This window comes from Falco punctatus, assembly GCF_963210335.1.
Source record: "Falco punctatus genome assembly, chromosome: 3".
Classification (NCBI taxonomy): domain Eukaryota; kingdom Metazoa; phylum Chordata; class Aves; order Falconiformes; family Falconidae; genus Falco; species Falco punctatus.
Window position 1 is genome coordinate 3,736,331 of NC_137582.1, and position 23,339 is coordinate 3,759,669.

At 40.1% G+C, this 23,339-nt stretch overlaps 1 protein-coding gene across 4 annotated transcripts in view; it reads right to left on the reverse strand.

The window, feature by feature from the left end:
* Positions 1–247: 247 nt before the first annotated feature.
* FAM135B (family with sequence similarity 135 member B) overlaps positions 248–23,339 on the reverse strand; it is a 220,797-nt gene continuing 197,705 nt past the window's right edge. For all 4 annotated transcript variants that reach the window (XM_080381174.1, XM_080381173.1, XM_080381172.1 and 1 more), the window contains 11 exons: positions 21,693–21,848; positions 19,500–19,573; positions 15,930–16,084; positions 12,825–14,889; positions 11,817–11,983; positions 10,475–10,566; positions 7,763–7,860; positions 7,315–7,466; positions 6,346–6,456; positions 3,768–3,881; positions 248–2,418 (listed from right to left, as the gene is read on the reverse strand). In XM_080381174.1, the coding sequence (XP_080237300.1) occupies positions 2,213–2,418; positions 3,768–3,881; positions 6,346–6,456; positions 7,315–7,466; positions 7,763–7,860; positions 10,475–10,566; positions 11,817–11,983; positions 12,825–14,889; positions 15,930–16,084; positions 19,500–19,573; positions 21,693–21,848 (3,390 nt within the window). In that variant the 3' untranslated portion in view covers positions 248–2,212. The remainder of the gene's footprint in view (positions 2,419–3,767; positions 3,882–6,345; positions 6,457–7,314; positions 7,467–7,762; positions 7,861–10,474; positions 10,567–11,816; positions 11,984–12,824; positions 14,890–15,929; positions 16,085–19,499; positions 19,574–21,692; positions 21,849–23,339) is intronic.

Consider the following 23,339-nt stretch of genomic DNA (forward strand, 5'->3'; position numbering starts at 1 on the left):
GATCGCTTTTCTTTCTTGTTTTTCGCACACTCCTTAGAAGTCCCTGGCTGTGGCTCAGAACCGCTGCACTGTGTAACAACTTAACCTACGTGTCCCATTATGTTAAAATTCTGTAAACAGTTTACCAAGGAAGAAGGAAGCTGTGATATGTAAGTGTAGCTGGCACTAAAATGCTGAGGCTGAAAAGTGATAAAGACTTCCCAAATCAGAAGTGGGAATCACAAGTTCTTGATTCCTGACAGAATTTATTTGTTAACTGGGCAAATCCATCTTTTAGCTTTAAACTGTCAATTTATAAAAGGGGCGGGGGGAAGACAAAATAGTATTTATGTATTTTATTCAAGTACTGAGGTAATGTTTAATGTTTAAAAAAACTTGTCAATATTGAAACACACCATGTAACTGTATATAATTTCTGCCCTTTGGAGACCAGATGATTTTTAGGTGCAATATACCTTCCTATTTCAAGATGATCTTAATCTCAGCCTTTTGTATATTCTTTCTAATTTCTATTTTAGAAATGTGCCTACATTATCAAACCAGCTTGGTTCTTTAACAGCCTTTACCAGTTTCATTGCAACTCTTCCCTTGAACTCATTCTGTGTAAGGTTTCCAATTTTCTTCATTTGAAAAAAAACAGGTTTACTTTTTGCATGTAGAAATATTTGCCTGTGGTTGCAAGGTTTTTTGTTTTCATTTTTAAACTCTCATTTCAGAAACGCCTACTATCTTGATCTTAACTTACTAATATGAGTATTGACACCTGAAACACCACCTTTTCATTTTTTAATAGTTTTTATCACAAGATATACAGGACTGATCACTTATGGTTTTAAACAAATTATATTTGCATTAAAAAATTGCCTGCCTTCTGAACAAAAATAATTGTGAAGAATTATTCACCTTCTCTTTTTTGAAAAAAACTGCTGTGACATTGAAAATTTATCAAAATGTTATGAAAATGCATAGAAAGTTATTGAAATTTGACTTTTTATCTTTGATAACTTTTTGATTAAAAAATTAATGAAAAATGGGGGAAAAAAACCTAAAAAAGTGAAAAATGGGTTCTTTTCCAAACCCTTAAAAACAACTTGGATATATTTGTATGAATAAAGTTTTAAATGTTTTAACCAGCTGTAACCATATAATAATTAGGATTGTATATAGCAATGCAAATGGACATTAGTAAAGCACTGATAAAGCATTGCAGAGGAGCTTAAGAAGACATCATTATATTTTTTAAGCTTTCCACAATCCTTATCACTCTATATCCCTGGCCCATTTTCATCTGATGGGTTTTTTTTTTAGGGGTATTACTGGCTAGATTTTGAATTTCATATCAGCATAATAGATTTTTAAAAAATTAAAATTTGTTGGGGTAAATGTACTTAGATACAAATGTAAAAGTAAAAATTGTATCTCTAAGGTTATAACAAGCACAATAATGATCCTCTATAAATGTAAACAGAAGAAATCTTCACAGATGCCACTGATACAAGTAATCCAATAGGCTCCTCTTGGTTTGGCAGCTTCTAACTTGAACAAAATTCTTCCCAACTTAAATTCTGGGCTTTTTAAAAGACAAATATCAAGATTTCTTCATTCTAATTTAAATATTTCACTCTTTTCTATTATTTGAATGTATGTGTGTTACAAATTATTACCAGTAATGGAACCATCCAAATATTTTCTTTCAACAAATGGAAACATTGAAACTTTCATAAATGTTTTTCAGACTTCCCAGTTTATCACAAAGGAGGTTTTAACCTGAGTTCATATATGCTTGTTTCCTTATGTGTTAACTACCCCAAAAGTGCTACAAATGCATAACTTTGTTAATACGTAAATAAGCATTAAATCAAGGACAGCCAAGTTCCTGGGTTAATATTCAGGAGAAACGGGAATCATATTGGTCCAATCATATTTAGAGAATTAGCCTTCTTATTCTGATTCAGTATTTCAGAAGTGTCTCATGTCTTTATGTGGACAAAGAACATAGAAACTGGAGAGGAATATCTATTTCTTCCAAAAGCACCAATATTTGGAAGCTTGAATGCCTTAAAGCCATAGCACTTTACTCTCTGAAACAGAAATGGAAATGGAGAGTCTGAAAGTCCCACCTGATCTCATTTTTAACACTTTGCTCTTTTGGCTAAGGGATTCTCCTCCACTCAATGAAAAGTTTTGCCTCTGTTACCCCATACTTCAGGCACTATTTGAAGTAGTTGAGTCCTGCCACGAGGAAAAACTTCTCCAGGAAAAGTTCAGAGTCCAGCACAGCAATGTGGGCAGCCCGGCCTATCAATGTGTTGGCGGTGTTTGGCAGAGCATGGAACACATTGTGTCTGATCAAAGTGCAGTCCTTCGCCCCAATCAAAGGCTGAAGCAGGTTGTTAATCATTTCTGCATAAACAGGACCTGCAAAAGAGTTTAGATGTCACACCTAGATGCCAAAGCTGCCACATCCCCTCTTTCCTTCCAGTATAGTTTAAATACGGTCGCGATGAGAAGGAAAATGGAAGCAAGGCCACAACGCAAGAGAGAGCGGTCCGTTTCAAAGATTCGCCAAGTGCCGGGCTGTTGTTAACCTAATGAGGCACTGGCCATGTGAGGATATCTGCTGAAGGTGCTAGCATGGTGAGTGGCTGGGACACTTCTTGGCATTTAGTCTCATTTCCTCTGAGGTGGAAGGAAACATCTTGCTCCCTTTTGGGGGAAGAGGGCTGGACTCGCGCTGCCTGTGAATTCAAATGCAAAAGGGTCTGGCAAGAGGGCGAGGTCCATTTGGGTTTCTCTGGGGAATCTAGCCCAGGAAAGACATCATGCAGACAGTTAAGGAGTTTACAGGGCAAGAACAATGGCTCAGAAAATTTGTACTCATAAATGGTCTGCACTGAATGTAGATCTGGCTCCCGCTAGGTCAAACATCACGCCCAAAAAACAGCCATGGGAAGACAGTGTTAGAAAATTACCTTTTAATTCATATCTGAGGTAGGATATAAGGAGCTGCAGTTTAGGTAAGATGTGTGAAGGCTGTGATGTTGATTATTGGGCCTGCGTTTCTCTTTCTACTTCCAAAGAGTACCTCCATTTCTAGGTAATCACGTATGTGAAATGGGTATGAAATTACACTGAACATTATTTCTGGAAGTGGTATGAAACTGAAGCCATGAAACATTTTATAAATGAGGGAGACTGCTAATAACAAAGGCAATACTTGAGACAGTACACAGCCTGAGCTCACAGGGGGGCTAACCCTTTGACAGCATGAGTCCTGCTGTGCTTTATAGGTCTTATTACAAACAAATATGATTTAGATCTGTCCCTTCAATTAGTTGGCAATCATCCCAACACTATTGTAAACAAAGGGAAAAAACCCTGACTTAGGATGTGAGCAAGATTTCATTATGTGAAACAAAGGTGAGACAATTCTAGTAAATCAGTAGACTACAGAAAAACATTGTCAACATCTAGTTCTATTATAATCACTTTTAAAATAAATAAATTAGAGGGAAGAGGGAGAAGCAGTAAGAAACCTTTAATTATGACCTGATTGAAATTTATTTTCATCAGACAAAGACCTTCTTAAAAAGGTTCTTTACTGATTTCAGTAATTTCCTGTGGGAAGAGAACACTTTCTTCCTCATCAAATAAACATTTGTGTTTTCATCATGCTGATGAAAAACCCTTCTAATGCAATGACCTCAGTTACACAAAAACAGAATGTCTCACCAGCTTTGTAAATAAAGAAAGGATCTTAAACATACCTGTGTGTCTGTCCTTAAGTGCATTTTTGCACATTTCTATTCTTGCTGAATGGAAGGGTACATATCTGTCTTGGGGTGAGGCCACTAACACAACATTTTTAAAGTACTGAAGACCTGTGGCAAATGCATTAAATACATCTATCACAATGATGCACAACAATGAAAATACATACAGTGTCAACATGACTACTTCATGCTTTTTGAAAGTAGATTTGAAAATCTACAGTGCAGAATAGATTATAATAATTAAAATGTGCAACACAAGCATAGAAAGATTCATAATAGCTTAAACCCATTTCTGCTGCTTCTGTGAACTATTTGTTACTTACCAACACTCATACAGGTTATTTCTATGTCAACAAAAAAAGTAAGAACTGTCTCTGTTTAAAAAAAAAAAAAAAATGTTTCATTAAACCGTTAATCTTGCAAATATTAATGCCTTTAAAACTGGAAACACATGTACAGCCCCACTATGGTTATTGAGTGGTTTTGGATAAGTAAGTGCTCATAGGAATGGGGATCACATTCAAAAATAACAAATCAGTACAATTTTTCAAGCAAAATAGAGAGATGAGAGAGATGGAGGAGTAGAGGAACCAAATTCAGTGCTATGATGTCATACTATTACATCAGTGTTGAGGGAGCCTTGGGATCCAGTCCCTGCCTTCAGCAGTCCCCTGATAAATGCACGCTGTTGGTACATGGACTGGAAACCAGGAATCCTCCCTCTTCCCTGGAGGCAATGGGGCCACTGATGGACTGTGGGAACAGACTCCTACTGTTTGCCCTGCCCGTGGCCTCTTGAGCCCTCCATCACCCACATTCAACAGGAAAGTAGGAAAACGGACACAGATGATCTAGTCTACTAGACAAGAGAGTATCCTGAACACAGAAGAGCTTTGGGTTTGACCTTCATCTTTCCCTCCCCTTATGGGAAAGGGGCCCAGAACCAAGTCCTTTAATTTCTAGATTTTCATAGAAAAGTTGACCATCAATACCACAAAGAACAGTCCTGCTGGCTGACTTTACTAAGCCTGGCTGAAGCTGTCTATAATTTTCTTCTTGTGCAATCAAACCAACTGAGTTTGACTTCAGTATGAGGTAAAAGGTAGGAAAAGCAACAGTGGGAGTTACCGTATCTAAAATCTTATGTGAAGAGCTTCAAAAGGGAATAATCTTTATTTGTTGCTTTCAAGAGAAGCACAAGGAACATTTAAAGAGATCGAAAAGTAGAAGGGACTTGTACTTTAAGAAGAAAACCAGAAATCGCTGGAGGCTTAAAGAGTTATCTGGGAAAGCAGGCACAGCACTGCTGCTGTTATCGCTCCCTCTGCACTTTCTCTCAACTGCTTCTGGGAGCAGGGTGCTAGAGTAGGGGTACCTCTGTTTTGACTCAGTATGCCAACTCAGGTGTTCTTATCTGGACCTACCTATTTCAGATTTTTCACCTAAGCATCTACCTGGATGATTCTGACTTTACAGACAACCCTCTTCACATTTAAATTTCTGCTTGCTGCTTTTGCAGGGACAAGATCTTCATTTATAGCCTGTTAGACCTCCAGTCCACCAAAAAAACAACGGAACACTTTGATACACAACAAATACTTGGCAATTCTTTGCTTGGGAAGTTACAATGTGAGCTTCCTGTGTAGTCCCAATTTTATTTGAACATGACAGTAGTAAAGCAGACATCAACTGCACTCCACAGAAATGAGAGCCAGGGAATCAAAGGGAAAATTCAAATAAGGAAATGCAAATAATGCCAAGATACAGCAGCTTCCCATCATTGATTGTTATGTAGTGTGTTCATAAAATTATGCAACAGCTCTACGTCTGTCAGACTAAAATTAAGAAGTTATATTCACCTTAACATAGTCTTTGTTTCCTAGTAGCAATGTTCCAAAGTATGAGGAAAATTAAATATCAAGTAGTGACCTTGTGACTACCAGTTTGCTCACACACAATATTGAAAATAACTCTTAAAACATCTGCTTGAACAGAAGGATCATGCTTGTTTTCTTTTCTTAAGAAAAGCCTGATTTGTTTCATTTATTCATGACAGACCAAGGAAGGGGTAAAAAGATCTCTATTCGGACATTGTTTTTCCAGTGTGAGGCTACACATCTCTCTCTGTAGTACATAGATGTCAATATAGACGTGAATAAAATTTGTTCTTTGTCTCACAAAGTTGTATTTCCTAGAGACAAGAGATGTTACACTTAGAAAAAATAATAAAAACGGAAAATGGGTTTCATCTAGTAGCAATGGTGGGCCTGTCGAGCATGATATTTCTTGCTTACAGGATATGAACTCAGTTGTGTATTTTCTATGGCATGGAGGTCTCATTTGGTGCTAACAGTCTGGCAAATATATTCACTGATAACTGGCACAGAAAAAACCACACAGATAAAATAGACATTAGATTTTAGACAGAGCAGCCCTTCTTGAAAGCAAGGGTGTTTAAAGAAAGATCATTAACAAAATGCATATTTGCTTTACTCCCTGGAGGCCATGGCAGTCCAGCACAATCCTTTGGAATAGCCCGTGATATTTACACAGCACACCAAGCCCTACTCACCCGTTTTTTGGCTGAGTTGATAGAGGAAACACTTGCGCAGATCTGCATTGTCCCTGAAGGTCAGTTGCAAAAGTGACCCTGACTTTTTCAGCTTCTGCATGAGCCATAGACCTGAAATGAAAGTCAGTGCATATTTACATCCTGTTTGCTAATTATTAACCAAGGGTATTAAAGACATGTGTCTACAGGAAGGGTAGCACTGTAACCCGATGTAAGTCTTTGGTTTCCCTTGTATTGCTAATCAATAGGGAGAAAAGCCGAAGGGTCTCATTGGATAGGGGTAATGGTTTTAAACTAAAAGAGGGTAGATTTAGACTATTATATATAAATATAAGGAAGAAATTTTTTTACAATGAGGGTGGTAAAAGTCTGGCACAGGTTGCCCAGAGGGGTGGTAGACACCCCATCCCTGGAAACATTCAAAGTCAGGTTGGATGGGGCTCTGGGCAACCTGATCTAGTTGAAGATGCTCCTGCTTGTTGCAGGGGAGGTCGGACTAGACAGCCTTTAAGACCTGGGACTCTTCCAACCCAAACTATTCTATGATTCTATAATTATGTATGTCATGGTAACAGCAACACTCAGGAAGGCTGAACTGTGGGATATTCCACTCCCATAGCACTGTAAGTGTCTTTTTCAGCTGTGGAGACACCTGTCTTTATTGGCAGTATACAGAGAAGTGGAAGAATACAGTAGAAGCAAGGTCATCTCTCACTGCTGCATACCCTTGGGTTTTCCAAGGAGCACTGTGCTGGACCTTGTAGGAGATGCTGAAAGCCCCCCTCACGCAAAAAAATGCACAAACAAAATGCAACTTTTTCTGTGTGGGTTTGAAGTCTTCAGTGAGTATTATCCACAGCTTCAGCGTATAAGTCATGTTGTTACGATTTATTGTTACATCCACGTGTTGCGCTCTCATGCATTCTGCCATGGACTGCAGCTAGTCATACCTTTCCTGTCAACTCTTACCTGTACTAACCAAAGTACTGTTGTTGTAAAGGGTTCCCAGGTGAGGCCCAGAGAGGGACAGGAAGGTGTGTAACTTGTTGAGGTAATAGCGAAACCTGGGGCGAGTTAATACAGATCGAATGATGACGTTACCAAGTGAATGTCCAATAAAACTGTTGGAGAAGAAAGAATTACATTAACACAAAAAATATCTGCATTATCTTCAAATTAAACAGAAATGTGGCATAAATTCTTCTTGAGGGGACTCTGTAAGGGCTTTTAATAACACCCTTCAGTTATCATTTCACATTTTTTCAGCCTAGTAGATACTCTTCCATCTATAAAAAATGTAAAAAAAATAATCTCATTGATTCAATGGCTTTTGACACAGGGCACTTTTGGAAAAGCTAATTTCACTGCATGTTGCTCATTAACTCAGTCACAGACTATTAACTATCAGAATGCTTACCTTATTCGGGATATGGAGAGGTTGTACAACTGGATATGCTGTATAATTTCATCCAATAATCGGTCAGTCATTGTATCAAAATCAGCAAAAGTATCAGTCTGGTGAAAAATTGAATGAATCAGTAAATTAAAATATTGCACTTATGGCAGACTGATGCTATTTTCCAGGTAAAATGCAAGCAGAAACATAATAATTAATCCAAATTTTCTTCATACATGCTCAAGGGGGGAGTGATTTTTCTTAGTCCCCAGGTCCTCTAAAAATTGAAGTTCTCCTTTAAAAACAGAGTTATGAAGTTTCACTTTCAGTTTATTAGCAAATAGCTTCCAACTAATATTGCAAACTTACCCAAGACAAGTATGTTCTTTCTCACATAGCATCAGCAGCAAAAACAGCACATTGAGTCAGTGTGGGTCACATAGCTATCATTCAAGCCCATGTGGAAATTCGTTGTCCTCAGTGAGCTTGTAGGTAAGGTAAGGCAAAATTTTCTGTCATGGAGTCTCTTTGACTGTGTATTGCACCTTTTAGCTTCAAGAACACAACCTGAGAAATCAAGGTAGGACTAGAGCAACCCTACACTTTGTAGGGCATGGAAATAGGTCCCTCTAGAACACAATTCATATTTTAAGAGGATTAAATTGCCTCCTGTGGTTGTTTCACTTACTGTACCAACTGTGCCTGTAACTTTGGCACATGTCATGATAGGATAAACCCAGACCTACAGTTTATTAATAGTAAGATTAAAAATATTAGGCTGAGTGATTCCAGACTCATGAGTATGATCTTAAAGCAGCCTGGCTTGACATGGTGACAACTGCTAATGCTTTGCTGCTCTAGATACCATATGCTGCACATGGAAGAAAAGCTTGTGGCATTTCGATTTTAACAGATTACTATGATAAAATAGATCACAGCATTATACACTGACACATAGGTTAGGCTGATGCTAAAGATGTAATCACAAATTATTTGGCCATGTTAATGAAATGCTATGTGTTTCTTATTCAACAGTTATCAGTAAGAGAATGAGTGCTAGAGTGAGACTATTTGTTGCTTGCAACAGTATTGCCAGTTGTGGTACAATAAAACAAATAATATATTGTCCAGTCTATATGATTGCAAGCATATCTTATTCAGAACTGTGTCATTTGGCAATCCAACAGAACTCTAAATCAAATTCATAACTAGCGAGATGCTAGAAAAACAATCATCAAATGCTGGAACAGCTATTCAGAGCAAACATATCAGTAATTAATACTTTTGTGACACAACTCATCTTGCTAATTGCAGCTCTTGCAAGGGAAAACAGAAGCCTATTCACTTTGCAATTTATGAGAACATTTGGTTTAAGTCCATATTGCAAACAGTCCACTAACCTTCTGCCTGTTTGCTTTGTCTGCACTGATAATTAATGATTTCCTCCTAGGCTCATTATCCAAAATCTTTCAGGTTGTTTAAAAGTGGAATAGTATCAGCCTGAACATTAATCATAAACAAAACACATCAAGCGTCATAATTCATCTGGTTATATCTCCATCCTTTAGTATCATCTCAGTCCGATTGAGCTTGTCATATGTATCACAAATTAATGCCTAAAAAAAGTGATTTGCATTTTCCTCTATAAAACTAACTTCAGCTAAACGACTGATTTCTTGGGTCATTTGCAGTCTGGTTCTCAGAGCAGGGAAAAAAGGGTGACAGGATGCTTTATAGCATCCAAATAGTCATCAAACCACGCGGGTTCTATTCCAGAGCAACAGGAACTTCCTCACCTTCCCAGAATATAGGAGTATTAAAAGTTCACATTATAAGCTCTGGATAATGTTAAACAGACATGTTGTAAGATGCTTCATTCTCTGAAAACAAAGATGCTTTGATGCAAGTCTGAACTGGTCTCCTCATTATTTTCATCTTGCTTACATTCACTGTGCTGGTCTGCTGCTGACAGACGTGCACCAGAAGGTGGCAAGTTCACAGACTAACACTAACCGGCCACTTCAAAATAGAAAAGCTGTCAAACAAAGAAGGAAGGCAAGTTTTTACTCAAGTTTCTCAAGTTGTTCATAAATCTGAATAGTATTTCTGACTGGGCAATGGAAATCCTTGTCTTGTGCATAAAGTTAGGCCTGCACCATAAATACAGGTTTGTTGCAGAACAAAGCGTGGGATTCATTACTGTTTCTCTGCCTAGACTAGCAATTAATTTTTCTGGAAGATGTTTCTTTATCATTCAAGGAAATAAATCTCACAAACATTGCAACATGAGAAACAATGGCTGCTGCAGCAAAGGAACCTGACAACACCTGCTGGATATTCCACATCCTCCAGAGAATTTAGCATCACTAAACTTGATGCTTTCTGTCGATGCTGCATTGCCTGGCATCCAACAGGCAGAGAGACATCAGGCTGCTAAGTTTGCAAACCGACAGGATAAATCAATTTTCTTCTTCTAAGGTTTAGTCCTCTTAGTGCTAATGTCATTGCCTTGGATTTCAATGCTATGAATATTTTCTGATGGGTTTGAACACCCTATCAAATTAGACAGGAACAGGGCCAGGCCTTTGCAGTAAATACTACATAAAATTCCCTGAATTCCCCAGTGTTTTTGCTTCATTCAGCTGGTGAGAAGGCTTTGCTGAAGGCCCTGTTTCAGAAACGTCAACAGCTTTTAGCAGATCTAAAGGAAGACAGTGATTAGCTCTGCACTACCTGATTTCTTTCAGACATTAGGAAGTCCAGTTTTCCACCAGGGAGTCCCAGTTCTATAAAAGTCTTTACCAGCCGCAGATCTGCACTGTTGCCTAGAAATAAATGGTTCTTTATGAGATGTAATTCAACAGAAAAATAAGTAATACAGAGTCAATTAAATACATTTGTCTTCTTCTAAACCTCGACACCAGGGAGCTCTCGCTAGGCGCTGCTAGGACAGCTCACCACACCACGGGATCATGCATTGCAACAGCAGGAGGGCAAGAACACCCACAGCCCGCGCAAGGCAGGGCTGGAGCTCACCTCCTGCTGTTGGGGACTGCATACGTGGTGGGGACTAAAGGGCAAAGATCAGGCCCAGAGTAACTCTGTCCTTTGTTTGATGAACAGCAGAGGTAAGACAACAAGACAAAAAGCTGAGGTCTGTCCTTCTGCCTTCCCAGCTGCCTTGGCCCGTGTGCTGGGGTAGACGGCTGTACCTTCAGATAGGGAGTGAGCTGCCGCTGTGTACTCACAGCTGGAGATGGTGCTGAAATGTCAGGCTCATAATGTGGAATGGCCCGTTGGGAGATGCCTCATTCCATCCTAGGAAATTCCAAAGTCTTCTGCAAAGGAGGTACCTCTACCTCACTAGAAGGACATTACCGCCACTGAGATATTGAATGGCGAATGGTCCTTGATAGAGCCAGTGAGTGTTTGTTTTCCACTTTTCTGAGAATGCCTGAGATTTCAGTCTCTACCTCTCCTTCTCTGTGGTTTGAAAGTTAACATCTACAACTTTCCCAAGTTTATTGGTACTTGATACCAATAATTTGTCAAGACAAGTTTCAAGTGTAACATACCAATTTTCTGCTTAGAAAGCACATATGTAAAAAATTCCAGGCCAAGCTTCCTCTGCACCGAATAATGATTTTTATTCTCTTACTTTCTAAAGCCAGCCACTATCTACCCTACAACAGTGTTGGGGGTGTTTAAATAATGATTTCATCCTGGTGACCTATTGCAAAACAACCAAGCATTTGTGGAAAGACAAGCAGCATTACTGTAATGCACTCCTGTACGCATAAGGACTGTTGCGTTACGGTGTAGAATTCTGTTTAAACAAGAAAAAAGTTGCAGCATCCATTTCTTAGAGCAAATATTTAATATTCTCTTAGATCCTTTATTACAATGGACTGAATAACATACTAAAGAGCAAATACTAGTAAAGATAAATACTTTCCTTAGACTCTCCACTCTCCATTCTTTCATATTTGCTGAACATCTGCTCTTCTTTTTTTGGGGTTTTTTGTTTTTGTTTACACCAAAATGACTTACAAACATCAATTCCTCCTGGGCTTACCATCCAATCCATGGACACAGACAACCAGATGAATTCCATCTTCCAAATTTTCTTCCTCTTCCTCTGGTGGAAAATATGGGATATCAGAAGCTAGTACAGATAAGTCACTGTACAGAAATCCTTCAATCTTCATTTCTTTTTTAAATTTTTCTTTGGCCTGATAAAAACTGGAGAATACATTAATTAATCACAATAGAACTGGGTGTTCAACAACAAACCTTCAAACTAGAAATGAGGAGACTGGTGTTTGCAAGAACTTATGTTTGCAATTTTCAAGCAGACACCCGGACATTATTACTTATCTATTCTGATTGACAGAAATCAGGATGCAGGGAAGAAAAGCTGTTTCTGAGTGATTTGGATACATACAGGGAATAGCTAAATCCCATTAGCACCTCACACCTGCCAGAGGAATGAAGGATTTACAAAAAATAATTTTCTGGTGGCACATAACAATGAGACTAAGATACGGAATTAGCTATTTTGCATCTTAACAATGTCATCAGCCTTATAGATACTGAAATGCAAAATGTATCATTTTTTCTTCTTTGAGAAGCTGAAGCTGAGACCCTACTAGTCAGTCTGTGCTCTTGTTTCATAGTTTAGCTAATGAGTGCAATTATTTGAGCAGAAGAGAAAAACACGCTATGGCACTGCCATAGCGAACTGGCTCTCTGGGATCAATACTCAAGCCTGGGTAACCTTGACTTCAAGAAGGAGGGCCAGATTTTAAAGATTATTTAGACACCTAAATCCCACAGTTTTTCAGGAGGATTAAGGACCTAATGTCTTTGACAATCTCATTCTCTCTCTGCTTTCGTCTTTCCTGTCTATTCAAATTATTTGTTCTATATAAAAACTTGTCTGTTTGGATTATTTATAGTGTAATTCCTTGGACAACAACTGTCTCTGAATGCAAGCTTACATTTACGCTTAGCCCATATTAGGGCCCTGAACTTTGTTAGGGTCTCTTGGCATTACAATAAGAAAGTAATTAGACATTCTTACTTCAGCATCCTTTCATTTGTCTCTTCATCCATCTCATTTGAATTAGAAGAGACAACTCCGAAGGAGCCCAGAGGCTGGCGAGTGATGGGGAAGGCAGCCTGCTTTGCAGAGAAGCCGACCATAGCAGGGGTCTCTTTGAGCACAGAAGAAAAGGGAAGACACGTGGCAGTGCAAGAGACGGACAAGTTAACCACATCAACAGCCTTCCTGCTTTCCAGGGCTACTCCCTCTGTCGTTGCCAAATGAAACCCCGTACCATTAGCTACAAGTTTATGCTCTTGGCCGTTGGGTTCCTGAGGATATTCAGCCTGGCAGGATCCTGTTGCAGGGTCTGCTGAGGGAGGTGAGTCGTTGAGCTCAATTTCTTGTAAGCCCTGCATTTCTGCATACACTGCTGGGCTCTCATCACCTAGAGAGCTACCACACTCCCCTTGCATTGAGCCAAATTCAGTTGAGGTCTCCGAAGGAGCTGGAACAGGGTAGCAAAAATCTGGTACCAACTTTATGCTTTGGGAGAAACTCTCCTGTCCTGAAATTCTGCTATTGGAGTAAAAGCCTTGTATTTTTAAACTGTCCAGCTTAAATTTATCCTTGGGATCCTCAATGCATGTATCAAACTTCTCTGTATCTTCATCCAAGTAATTACAAGCCCTTGGTGTTTTTAAGCTGCACTCACCATTGCTCTCCAGTGACTGGCATTCAGATACATTATCTTGGAGCCGTTTTGGACAAATGGGTGATCTTGTGTTTTCCAAATAAGTCTCTGGAAAACCTTCCTTCTCCTCCTCCCCTTGTAGCTCAATGTTACTGCTACTGTGTTTGACAGAGGGTTTGGGATGTTCTCTTGGTTCTGGCTGTCCACTTTCATTGGTGATTTGACACGCAGAAAAGTCCACAGTTAACTTTCCATCTCCACTCTCTGTTTCTGGGCAACTTTTTAAGTTTCCTCCTGAATCTCCCAAGGTTGATTCACTGTGTTTGGATATATCTACTTCCTCCGCGGGCTCTTCTGGGCTACTGATCTGAGGAGCTGAGACAGATTTTGTCAGTTTGGTAAGCTCCACTTCCCTCTCCTCTTCTTCAAAGGGCAAAGAGCTGATGGATGTGAGTGACGCTTGGATCCCACTGGGCAAGCTGGTATTGCTTTCTGTGTGGCCACCCTCCAGGGAATTCCGGTGGATAGCATGCCTTCGTACCAAGTGCTGTAGAATCTCTCGATCGCTGGGCAGCTCCAGTGCCCGACTACGAGCATCAGACCATGCCACTGAACTTGGTTCACTTTCAATGCCTGAATCAGATATTATAGAGGAAGATCTTTTTATAACCCCTGACATCAGGGTAAATTCTTCACACTCCTCACCTCGTTGCTCCTTTGTGAACAATTTCACTTCAAAGCTGTGTGGGGGCAAAGCTTTCAAAACAGGGAGCAGAGCCTTGGTGTCTGGATCTCCTGTCTTTTCAAGACTGGTCAATTCATTCAGTGGAAGCTCCGATGATGGAAAATTATTCTCAGGATGACTAGATTCGTCTGTTTCATGTATTTCAGTCCTGTCTTCCAAACCATCAGCTCCACATGCTCCACACTCATACTGAGCACTGACAACTAACCTGGGCTCACTTTTGTGGGAATCCTTATTGCTAGATTTTGTATTTTCAAAGGTAACATCCACCATAAGTCTATTGTCTTTTAATAAAACTTCCTCGGGTGTTTCAAAGTCTTCTGATGTGCATTTTATATTGCCTGGCTCTGAGTCAGAAGTAGTTTCCTTACTTGAAACAAAAATATTTTCAGTTTTCCTTTGGCTTTCTTTGTTCACTGTACATACCTGAGATGTGGAGTGCTGGTTTAATCCCTTAGCTGGATAAGCAGCACCTTCAGTACCACTGTATATGCAGGAGGGATTCCCATTTATCCTATCTGTGTGAATTACTAGAGTACCTTTCCTGAACTCTCCTTTCATTACTGCAGTGGCATCATTTGATACAAAATCATCATTGTCGCGTATTACGTCCATTTGAGTATTTGCAGGAACCTCAAAATCTCGGAAAACTTCCAAATTCTGATCTGAAAGAAAGAAAAAAAGTAGTAGTACCTACAAGAACACAAAAAATGACCCTAAGGTGATGTGGGACTTTGAAAAGTGATTGTAAGTCCTATAAAAGTTTACATATTTCTATTATGTAAGTTACACATACATTAGAGGCATATTACAAATGCAAACACCAGAGTGCATTTAACTAGAATTATACTGACAGTAGTTAAGGCAATACCAATAATATGTACTTTCCTCAGTATAACTGTATCTAAACTGCTATTTACAGCATATGTAAGCAAAATAAAGCTGACACTTCTTTGTATTCCTGCTGTCATATGACACCGTTCATAGCATAACTCTTGCTTGTGAGTTAGTTTAATACTCAGATTAATAGTTTAAGTATCTGTAATAAGTATTGTCAAAATCTAGTCAGTTAGATAACTCTGGAAAAGTGGAAATTTTGGACCACAGGTCATATTTACTAGACTATGGTCACCTCTAATATTAATACATATTGCTTCCTTGATAATCATAACAATTGAGTAAAAAGAAAAAGGAACTGAGGGCTACGAGGTTTTACTACAAATCTGCGGAGCTAAATGATTTCTTAATTAAAATTTTGATTTGGGTACTCAAAGGGAAATTATTGCTTTGGAAAGCAATCCTGCCTTTCAGGAACAGTCTTGGGCTTTATGCTGAAATCGTGGGGTTTTGTTGTGAGTTTTGTTACCACTAGATGTCACCCTGGGGATGAAAGTCATAGTGCTGGTTTTCCTTTACATTTTTGTCACAAAAATCTAAAAGGTTGTGTTTTCTTTCTGGATTTAGCCTCCAGCTCGTGTAACTAAACAGCTTGCTTTGAAGATGAAAAATATAAAGCTATAGAGAACACTCCTAGTTTGCTATTAGGGAAAATAGAAGAATTCAGCTATATTACACCATGGATCACACTCTGATCCAAGCCAGAGTCAGCCCAAGGGATGCGAGATGGTTTACCTTGGGCTGGGGAAGTGAATCTCCCTCAGCTCAAGCCGTCTCATGAAGCAGTACCTTGTGGCCTTTCACTCACCTTTGCAAGGCATATCCATGTACCTATCTTCAAAGATAACTGGGAGCGTGTTCCAGTCCCCATCTATGTCAAGGCATTCTGCTGGGAGTGGGGGCATGCTGGTAAAGTACTCCGAATTACGAATTTCTGTAGAAATCTGTCCGTGACTTTGGATCCTGGCAGAAAAGTACAAAAGGAATTGAGTGTCTGAGTTATTACAGTGCTGTTTCTCCAGCACTCCTGCAAGCCCAGCAGCAAAGCTGAATGTGCAGGCAGGGGACAGAGGCAATGTGCTTAAAAGGTGGCAGTACTGCACGATGACGGGTACCCAGCCCTCCTAGGAGGTTACCCATGAGTTGATTCCCATCTTTCAGTTAGAGATACCTACAACTTGCATACTTCTTCATTGCAATACCTCTGTCTTTTTGAAATTGTTCCAGCTGCTGCTGCCACAGGCTACTGTTGCCTACCATTACTCATTGCTGTCCTCCTTCAGGGTCACTGCAGCTGGTTGAGACTGGATCCCTCAGCCAGGAAAAAAGGTCTGTCCAGCTGTGGGCAAGGCTTTCAAAACCCATATGCAGGAAGCAATAATCAAAAATTTGGTTGAACAGTACAGAGAGGAATAAGGCCGAGAAGGATGCATGGCAGGCTCTCTATCTCACTTACATCCATCCTCAGAGCACTGCAACATCTCACATAGGTATGCATCTGGAAGAGCTAAGAGAGATCAGTTCAGCCACTGCCTTGCTGGCAGAAGTAGAACAAGTGCCTATTTCCATCTTTTGGGCCATGTAAAATGCTACCTGGCTTTCATCAGTGAATGTGACGTTAAACTGGCACATTGATCTGGATTCAGCCTTAATAAAGTCAATAACTTTTAGTTCTGCTGAGCTTTCCTATGTAAGCAACTTCCTCAAAAAATGGGGAAAACATCAAATACAAGGTTTGTTTGTGTTGAATCTTTGATGAATTAGTCCATTTATCCTAAAGAATAAGGATGAAAGCAACAAGTTCTTCATAGATGGTCAGTTGAAAGCAATTCTGCACCGATCCCATAGGACAGCACAATGGCAGTATTTCAGATTATCATTGGCAAAAGGCAGGTAATAATCACATGGCAGTTAACTGCAAAAAGCACACTTTACACCTTATGAAGCAAAACTCAAACAGCAGGTTTGTAAATTCATGCCAGCACGGAAGATTCCCCTGTCCAGACACAAATAATTTGTTCAGACCAGCATATCAGCTTCAACTTCAGAATGTAATTGTTGCTATCATTTCCTCTTACCTGTAGGCCAGTTATTTTTTCCTCAAAGATAAACAAGTCATTGCTTGCTAAAACATGACTCAGATAGGAGTCACAAACAGTAACTGCTCACTCGTACTTGCAACAACACCTGAGTTTTAGAATTAACTCAGCACTGTTACAAAGTTCTCACTGACATATTAATTAATAGCATCAGCATTTTACTAAAGACCACATGGAAAAATAATAAACTAACCTTGCTTTGAGACCAATCTCTGGCACAAAATATGAATTACTGATATTGAAAGGTGTGAGAAAAATTTTTTTTTCTTTAAAATGTGGGGAGGATATGTCACCTGCTAGAGGGTCCCACCTTGTGTGATCCCTAACCTACTGAAAATGCTGTGTCCTCTTCTGCCTGAGCAGTCAAAAGCTGCCAGGCATGTAGGTGTGTGGCCTCACACAGAACTCACAACAACAGGAGACCAAAAAAACTCTTATCTGGTAAGTAAGAAAGAACTGGGGGAAAAGCTGTGAGTGTTTGAGGTGGTTGGATCGCACCTGGCACACTGAGAGCTGATCTCACCTGCAGCCTCTGTGAACCCAATGAACACTCCCCACTGCCAGCCCCGACATCAATAATACTTCGGCAGCCAAGGCTCTGCTTTTCCAACTACATCATCTAACAAAATAAAAAGAAGACATGACTCTGCCATGAGACCTATATAGACCAAATTTACTACATAGACCAACTTTTAAGTTTTTTAAACTATTTTATTTTTTTTTACTTTATTTTTTTTACAGTCTTCTCGATAGCCACTGAAGAAAAATTATCATTTTTCTGTAGGAAACAGGCTAGTTCTGTGGCTGCATGGAGAAACAAAATTACTTTATGCAGTTAGGCTTCCTCCTGTGCAGGGTTATGTTTGCTTGAATGGGGCAATGAGTGTCTGTGTCCTTACCCCAGGATTCTGACGTGGGGTTTTCCTTGTATATAGCTCACTTAAAACCTGACAGGGGAGGACTAAGTGAGCACAGCTGGGCCCCTGCAGCCATGGTGCTGCTCCAGTTCGGCAGAGCAAGGTAGCCTTGTACAACCCATCTGCTAATGAAGTCATGACCCTTTCCATCAACACTGAATCAGCCCTAATGTCTCTAGTGACAGCTCTGAGAAAATAATTTTCTTCTTTGCACTAGGTCAGAAGCAGATGCCTCACTTAAGCTTCATCATCGTGACAGGACCTGATGTCAAGGCCTTTAAGCCTCTTCTGAAAGATGGGTTTCCACACTGGTAATGCTGTGGTTCCCCCATGGTGACAGGCTATTCAGTGAACAAATAGTCCAGACATCCTTCATTACTCAACAATTCAAATCTGAGCATCTTTCTTTGAACTCTACCTTCAGGAGTCAAGTCCTGAGTATTATCCATGTGCTCCACTTTGGATCACTGGCTAAAACCGAAAGCAGGATTTGCCCTGGTATAGCTTTAAAAGTGGCTCATCATACTGCCCAGCTTGGTTCCAAGCAAAAAGCGTCAAGCAGAAGGAAATAATTACCTTGCCAATGTTTTATAGCATATTTTTATGAATGCAATCCAGAGCAATGTTTGTTTTCCCAGAATGTTTTGCACTGTTGATTCTCAGTCAATTAATTACCAACCCTGAGCTCACATCACTCCCACAGTTCCTCCAGCTAACTTGGTGGTATTCCCCATTCCTGTCCTCCACTGCTGCACCTAGTGAATATCCATAGCTTTGCACTGGCTGTTTAATACTCCTGTCTGCATTTAAAGATCCTTTCTGCTATAGAAAGTAGGGCTGGCCTAAACACCAAAAGAAATCCATGACTGCCTACCCTCAAAAATGTTTATTAGGGATGGTAAAAAGCAAACATTTAAATGTTAAGCTTTTGTTGCTTGCCAGTAGTTATTTCCCACTAAAAGTACCAGTACTGCATCTGGTGTAGTGGGTTTGGGAAATTAATTGAAGAAAGATACAAAAAAATATTTCTGCCTGCCCTGAGGCTGGTGGTGTTGATGAAGAAATGCACCCAACTGCAACTGAGAAGAGAGGTGGGGAAGGGGGGGGGAGGGGGTGTCCTGCATCAGAACCCCAGAATATAGGAATCTTGAAAATTATAATTTCTGAGGACTGAAGGGAGTCATCTACTTCTGACATTGATTTCAATGGTTTTAAAATATGGAGCTAGAACAGACCCGGTGACTTCTCTCAAAGCAAACTCCTCCATATCCAGCAGCAAAAGACCTCAGTCTTGATTGCAAAATGTTTTTAACTACATTTTCAGTTGTTCCAGTGACAGGGGAAGGTTAATGGGTTACTTACAGGCCTTCCTGGAATGTCAGCACAGCGAGTTTCTGGTGCTCGGTGTAGAAGAAGGCTTCTGAGAATCTCCTCACCTGAGGGAGAAACACACAAGTTAAATGTAAGATGTGATGAAAGCTGCAAAGTACAATCAGGCTAAGAACAGAGCAGCGACACTTAGGACCAGATTCCTTAGTACACTCTGTTTGTTAGACCATTCCGGTGACAGAAAAAAACCAAAGAGCTCAGTTCTGGCTTCACTTTCCCAGTCCAGCACAAAGCAACTGATGTTACATATTTTGCTGAGAGGTAAGTGTCTCTTGACAGTAAATCAAGATTTGCTTACTTGCAACTTCTGACTACTTTTCTAAAAGCTGTCAAATTTGCCATTTTCCCCTATATTCTTGAAGTGGGGAAGATTTCTTCCTTTCCCAGCAAGCAAACAGCAGTGGAGTGAGTTACTAAATTAGAACAATGCATAACTGATCATGTCTTCTATGAGAACATCCACAGTGACTCCCAAGAGAGTAAAGGAAGTCCTATACATCAGCCCAGAGGAGAAGCGCTATCATGGTAGAAACACATCTGCCCATGTCACGATAGTTACAAGTGAGAGCTCCTCACATCTCTTCATCGACATTGTGTTGGATAATCAATTACAAAAGAGCCACAGAACTGAAGTGGCTGGCAAAGCACCCAGTGTGAAATAAGCTATAAAAAAATTCAGTCCTGCTATCTGCCCTGGATTAAGCTTTGAGTTTGAATGAGTCAAGCATAATATACAATCAAATGTACTAAGCTGTTAAACTGCAGCCCATACTTTACTAATAATATTTGTAAAAGTGACCTCTGTTACAGTGTCAGAAAATGGCAGCAAAAAGCATGTCATTGGACCTCTGCATCTCCCTAAATCCCAGCTGTGCTTTAACAAATAGCTTTTGTAAAAAAACAGGACTAGCAGACCATATCTTAATAGTATGTCTTTTCAGATGAGGTTCTGAAACTTTTTTTCCAGAGCTGGGAAAGTATCATTACACACAGTCTGCATGGGGAGGGACTAAAGCACACAAAGGTATGTAATTTGGCAAAGGTCGAGCAGGCAATCAGCACCAGTTAAGGCTGGAACAAACCACAGGCTGGGATTCACCTTGCTGGAGTGCTGGAGCTGGGAGCATACAGAATTGGGCCCTTTGGCTGAAAGCCATCCAGGTCCTCTCAGAGTCAGGGGAGACCTAGTCAAACTAATCTGGGGAGTCTCAGCATCAGCCACCTCTTGGAACTTTATGCCTCCTTTTTGCAAGCTCAACCATGCTTTTGGGGAGCACAACCACAGAGTTGTTCTGGTCACTCTGGAGAGTAAGCAGACCTCCATTGACTTTGAAAGGATCCAGAAGATAAGCTGAGATGTAGATTCCTATGCTGTAGATTCCAAAAGCTGAGGGAGGTGAATCCTACCTTTTTCTCTGTGTCCCTACTCTAATGATTAGATCAGACTACGATGAGTTCAGCCCAGGTGATGTGCTGAACTGATGCTTGGTCAATAACCAAAACCATCCTAATGGAAGACAGCACTTGCTGAACCAATCAGATAAGCAGATCTGACAAAGTTAGCTCAAAAGATAAGTGCTTTTGTGCCTCCTTTATTGTCAGGTTCAAAAAGCAATTTCCACATGGACAATAGTAACATTTTGTTGTGTGCCCCTCACTAGGAGAAAGGCAAGAACTAGCTATATATTTACATGTGACACCGTGAAGAGAACAAATCTATAATCCCTCATGGTAGTTTTGTGAAAGAAGCTGAGAGAAAATCATCTTTTTAGTTATTTGTCATTGTGATGCTTGTGCTTTAAAAAAAAAAAAAAAACCAACAAAAAAAAACCCCAACAACGTTTATGATTTATGGATATCTAGCAGGTACAGGTGATATCTACCTCTTCCCACCCACCTCCTGTTCCATCTCTGATTCTGGTGTTCAGAGTGCATTCATTTTACACAGGATCCTGGGTCCCATAAAAGCAACAGCCTGCATTCCAGAAATTGAAATCTGTAATTTCAGATCCTAGGCTTCACTTCGTCACCTCTTGCCATGCTCACCCCATTTCAAATAAATACTCATATGGGCAGAATTTTATTTGAAATATATGTCCAAATAAATCCTTAACATCTGTCAGGATGGTGCCATTACTGCATTTACTTTAAACTTCTTAACGTTACCCTTAGCATGTGATGTTCCTGAGTCAGGTAAGCTGTAACTTCTGGATGGAGCGTTGCCACTTCCAGGAATTGGGTCCACAGGGACAGGAGGTGGGAGCAAAGCCAGGCGAGGTCCTTACTTATCTGTTCTGCTATCTTCTCTGGATTGCTCAGCAGCTGGAGGAGAGAAAGGGAATTCTGAGTGCGAGACAGTGTCATGTAGGAAAATCAGTTCGTATGTTAGATTAAGTCCTTTCAGGAGCAACAACACCACAAAAAAAAAATCCTCTTGATTTAGAATTATTATTAGAACTACTATTTTCAGTTATTTTACCCCAAACAAAGCTGGTGAGACTTTCGCTGTTACTCGTTAAAAGCCACATATTTTCGCGCAAAGGCTCTCAGTTGCAGAACTGGAAAGTACGAAGTGGGAACAGCCTCAATTTTTGCAGACACTTTACTGCAGATGTAGCAATTGAGGGGAAAAACATTCGGTGAGAGTGTGTTCCAAATTACCCACCAGATGGTGCTGGATGCCATGAAATAAGAAAACAGGGGCCGGCATCTCCCTCCTGTCAGCAAAAGCAGCATTAGCCCTGTCACACTAGGGTACCAGATGGGTGATTGAGTGGCGACTCGGGGCGGGGGGGAATGAACAACAAACCCCAAACTAAACCACTGTGTCCCTAACAGGTGATGAAAACAGCCATCCCAGACTCTGCTGTTGCTTTTCTCCCATGTGAGGACATGCTGGAGCCCTCAGTGCCCTCTTAGCTTTAGGCTGCAATTCTGGGCTAAAGCTCTGCAGCCCAGGAAGGCATGTCAGCAGCAAAGTCTCTGCGTGTCCATCTCCCTGGTTTCACAATTTCTTGAACAGGAGACAGACATTGCATTTTACCTCCATATTTTGGCACAAAGAGTACAGAACTGAGCCTTCACCTGGTCCTCGGGTCCCTACCTGCTTCCATGAAACAGGTAATACTACCAGGAATACCCCAGAAATAATACCAGAGGAATTGCTTATCAGTTCCTAGTTCCTGGTTTGGGGGGTTTTGGGTTGTTTTTTTTTGTTGTTGTTGTTGGTTTTGTTTTGGTTTGGTTTGGATTTTGGGGTGGGGGTGGGGGTGGGTTTTTTTTTGTTTGTGGTTTTTTGTTTTGGTTTGGTTTTTGTTTGTTAGGACTGCAGTCTAGCTGAAAGCCTGTTTATTTTTCACATTCTATTATGCAGGTAGATGCTATAAACTAAGCTGTGATTAAAAGCAAATTTTCTGTGTGAGAGATGGAGAAACAAAGAAAATGCATGTGTGGATAACACAGCCACTGAAGTTTGTCACGGATTTTACATTGTTTGGGTGCTGTTCTGTTTTAGCAATTTGTTCGGAATGGCACAGGCTCCAGTACCCATTCAGGTACTGGAAAAATCAGGGGGACACTGGTAGACAAAAGATCCTGCCCAAATATTTCCTGTGAGGGCACTACTTTATATACTGCACTCAAATATATATGCTGTATGACAAATTTTTTTAAATTATTATTTAGTCAGTAAGGTGCCTATTATATCATAAACTAAAAGCACAGTCTTCAGAGAAGATGCATTATTCATTTAATGCAAGCCATATTAGAAATAGGTGTATGATGGCTGTTTTTCTACTCTATTAGTTCTTAATC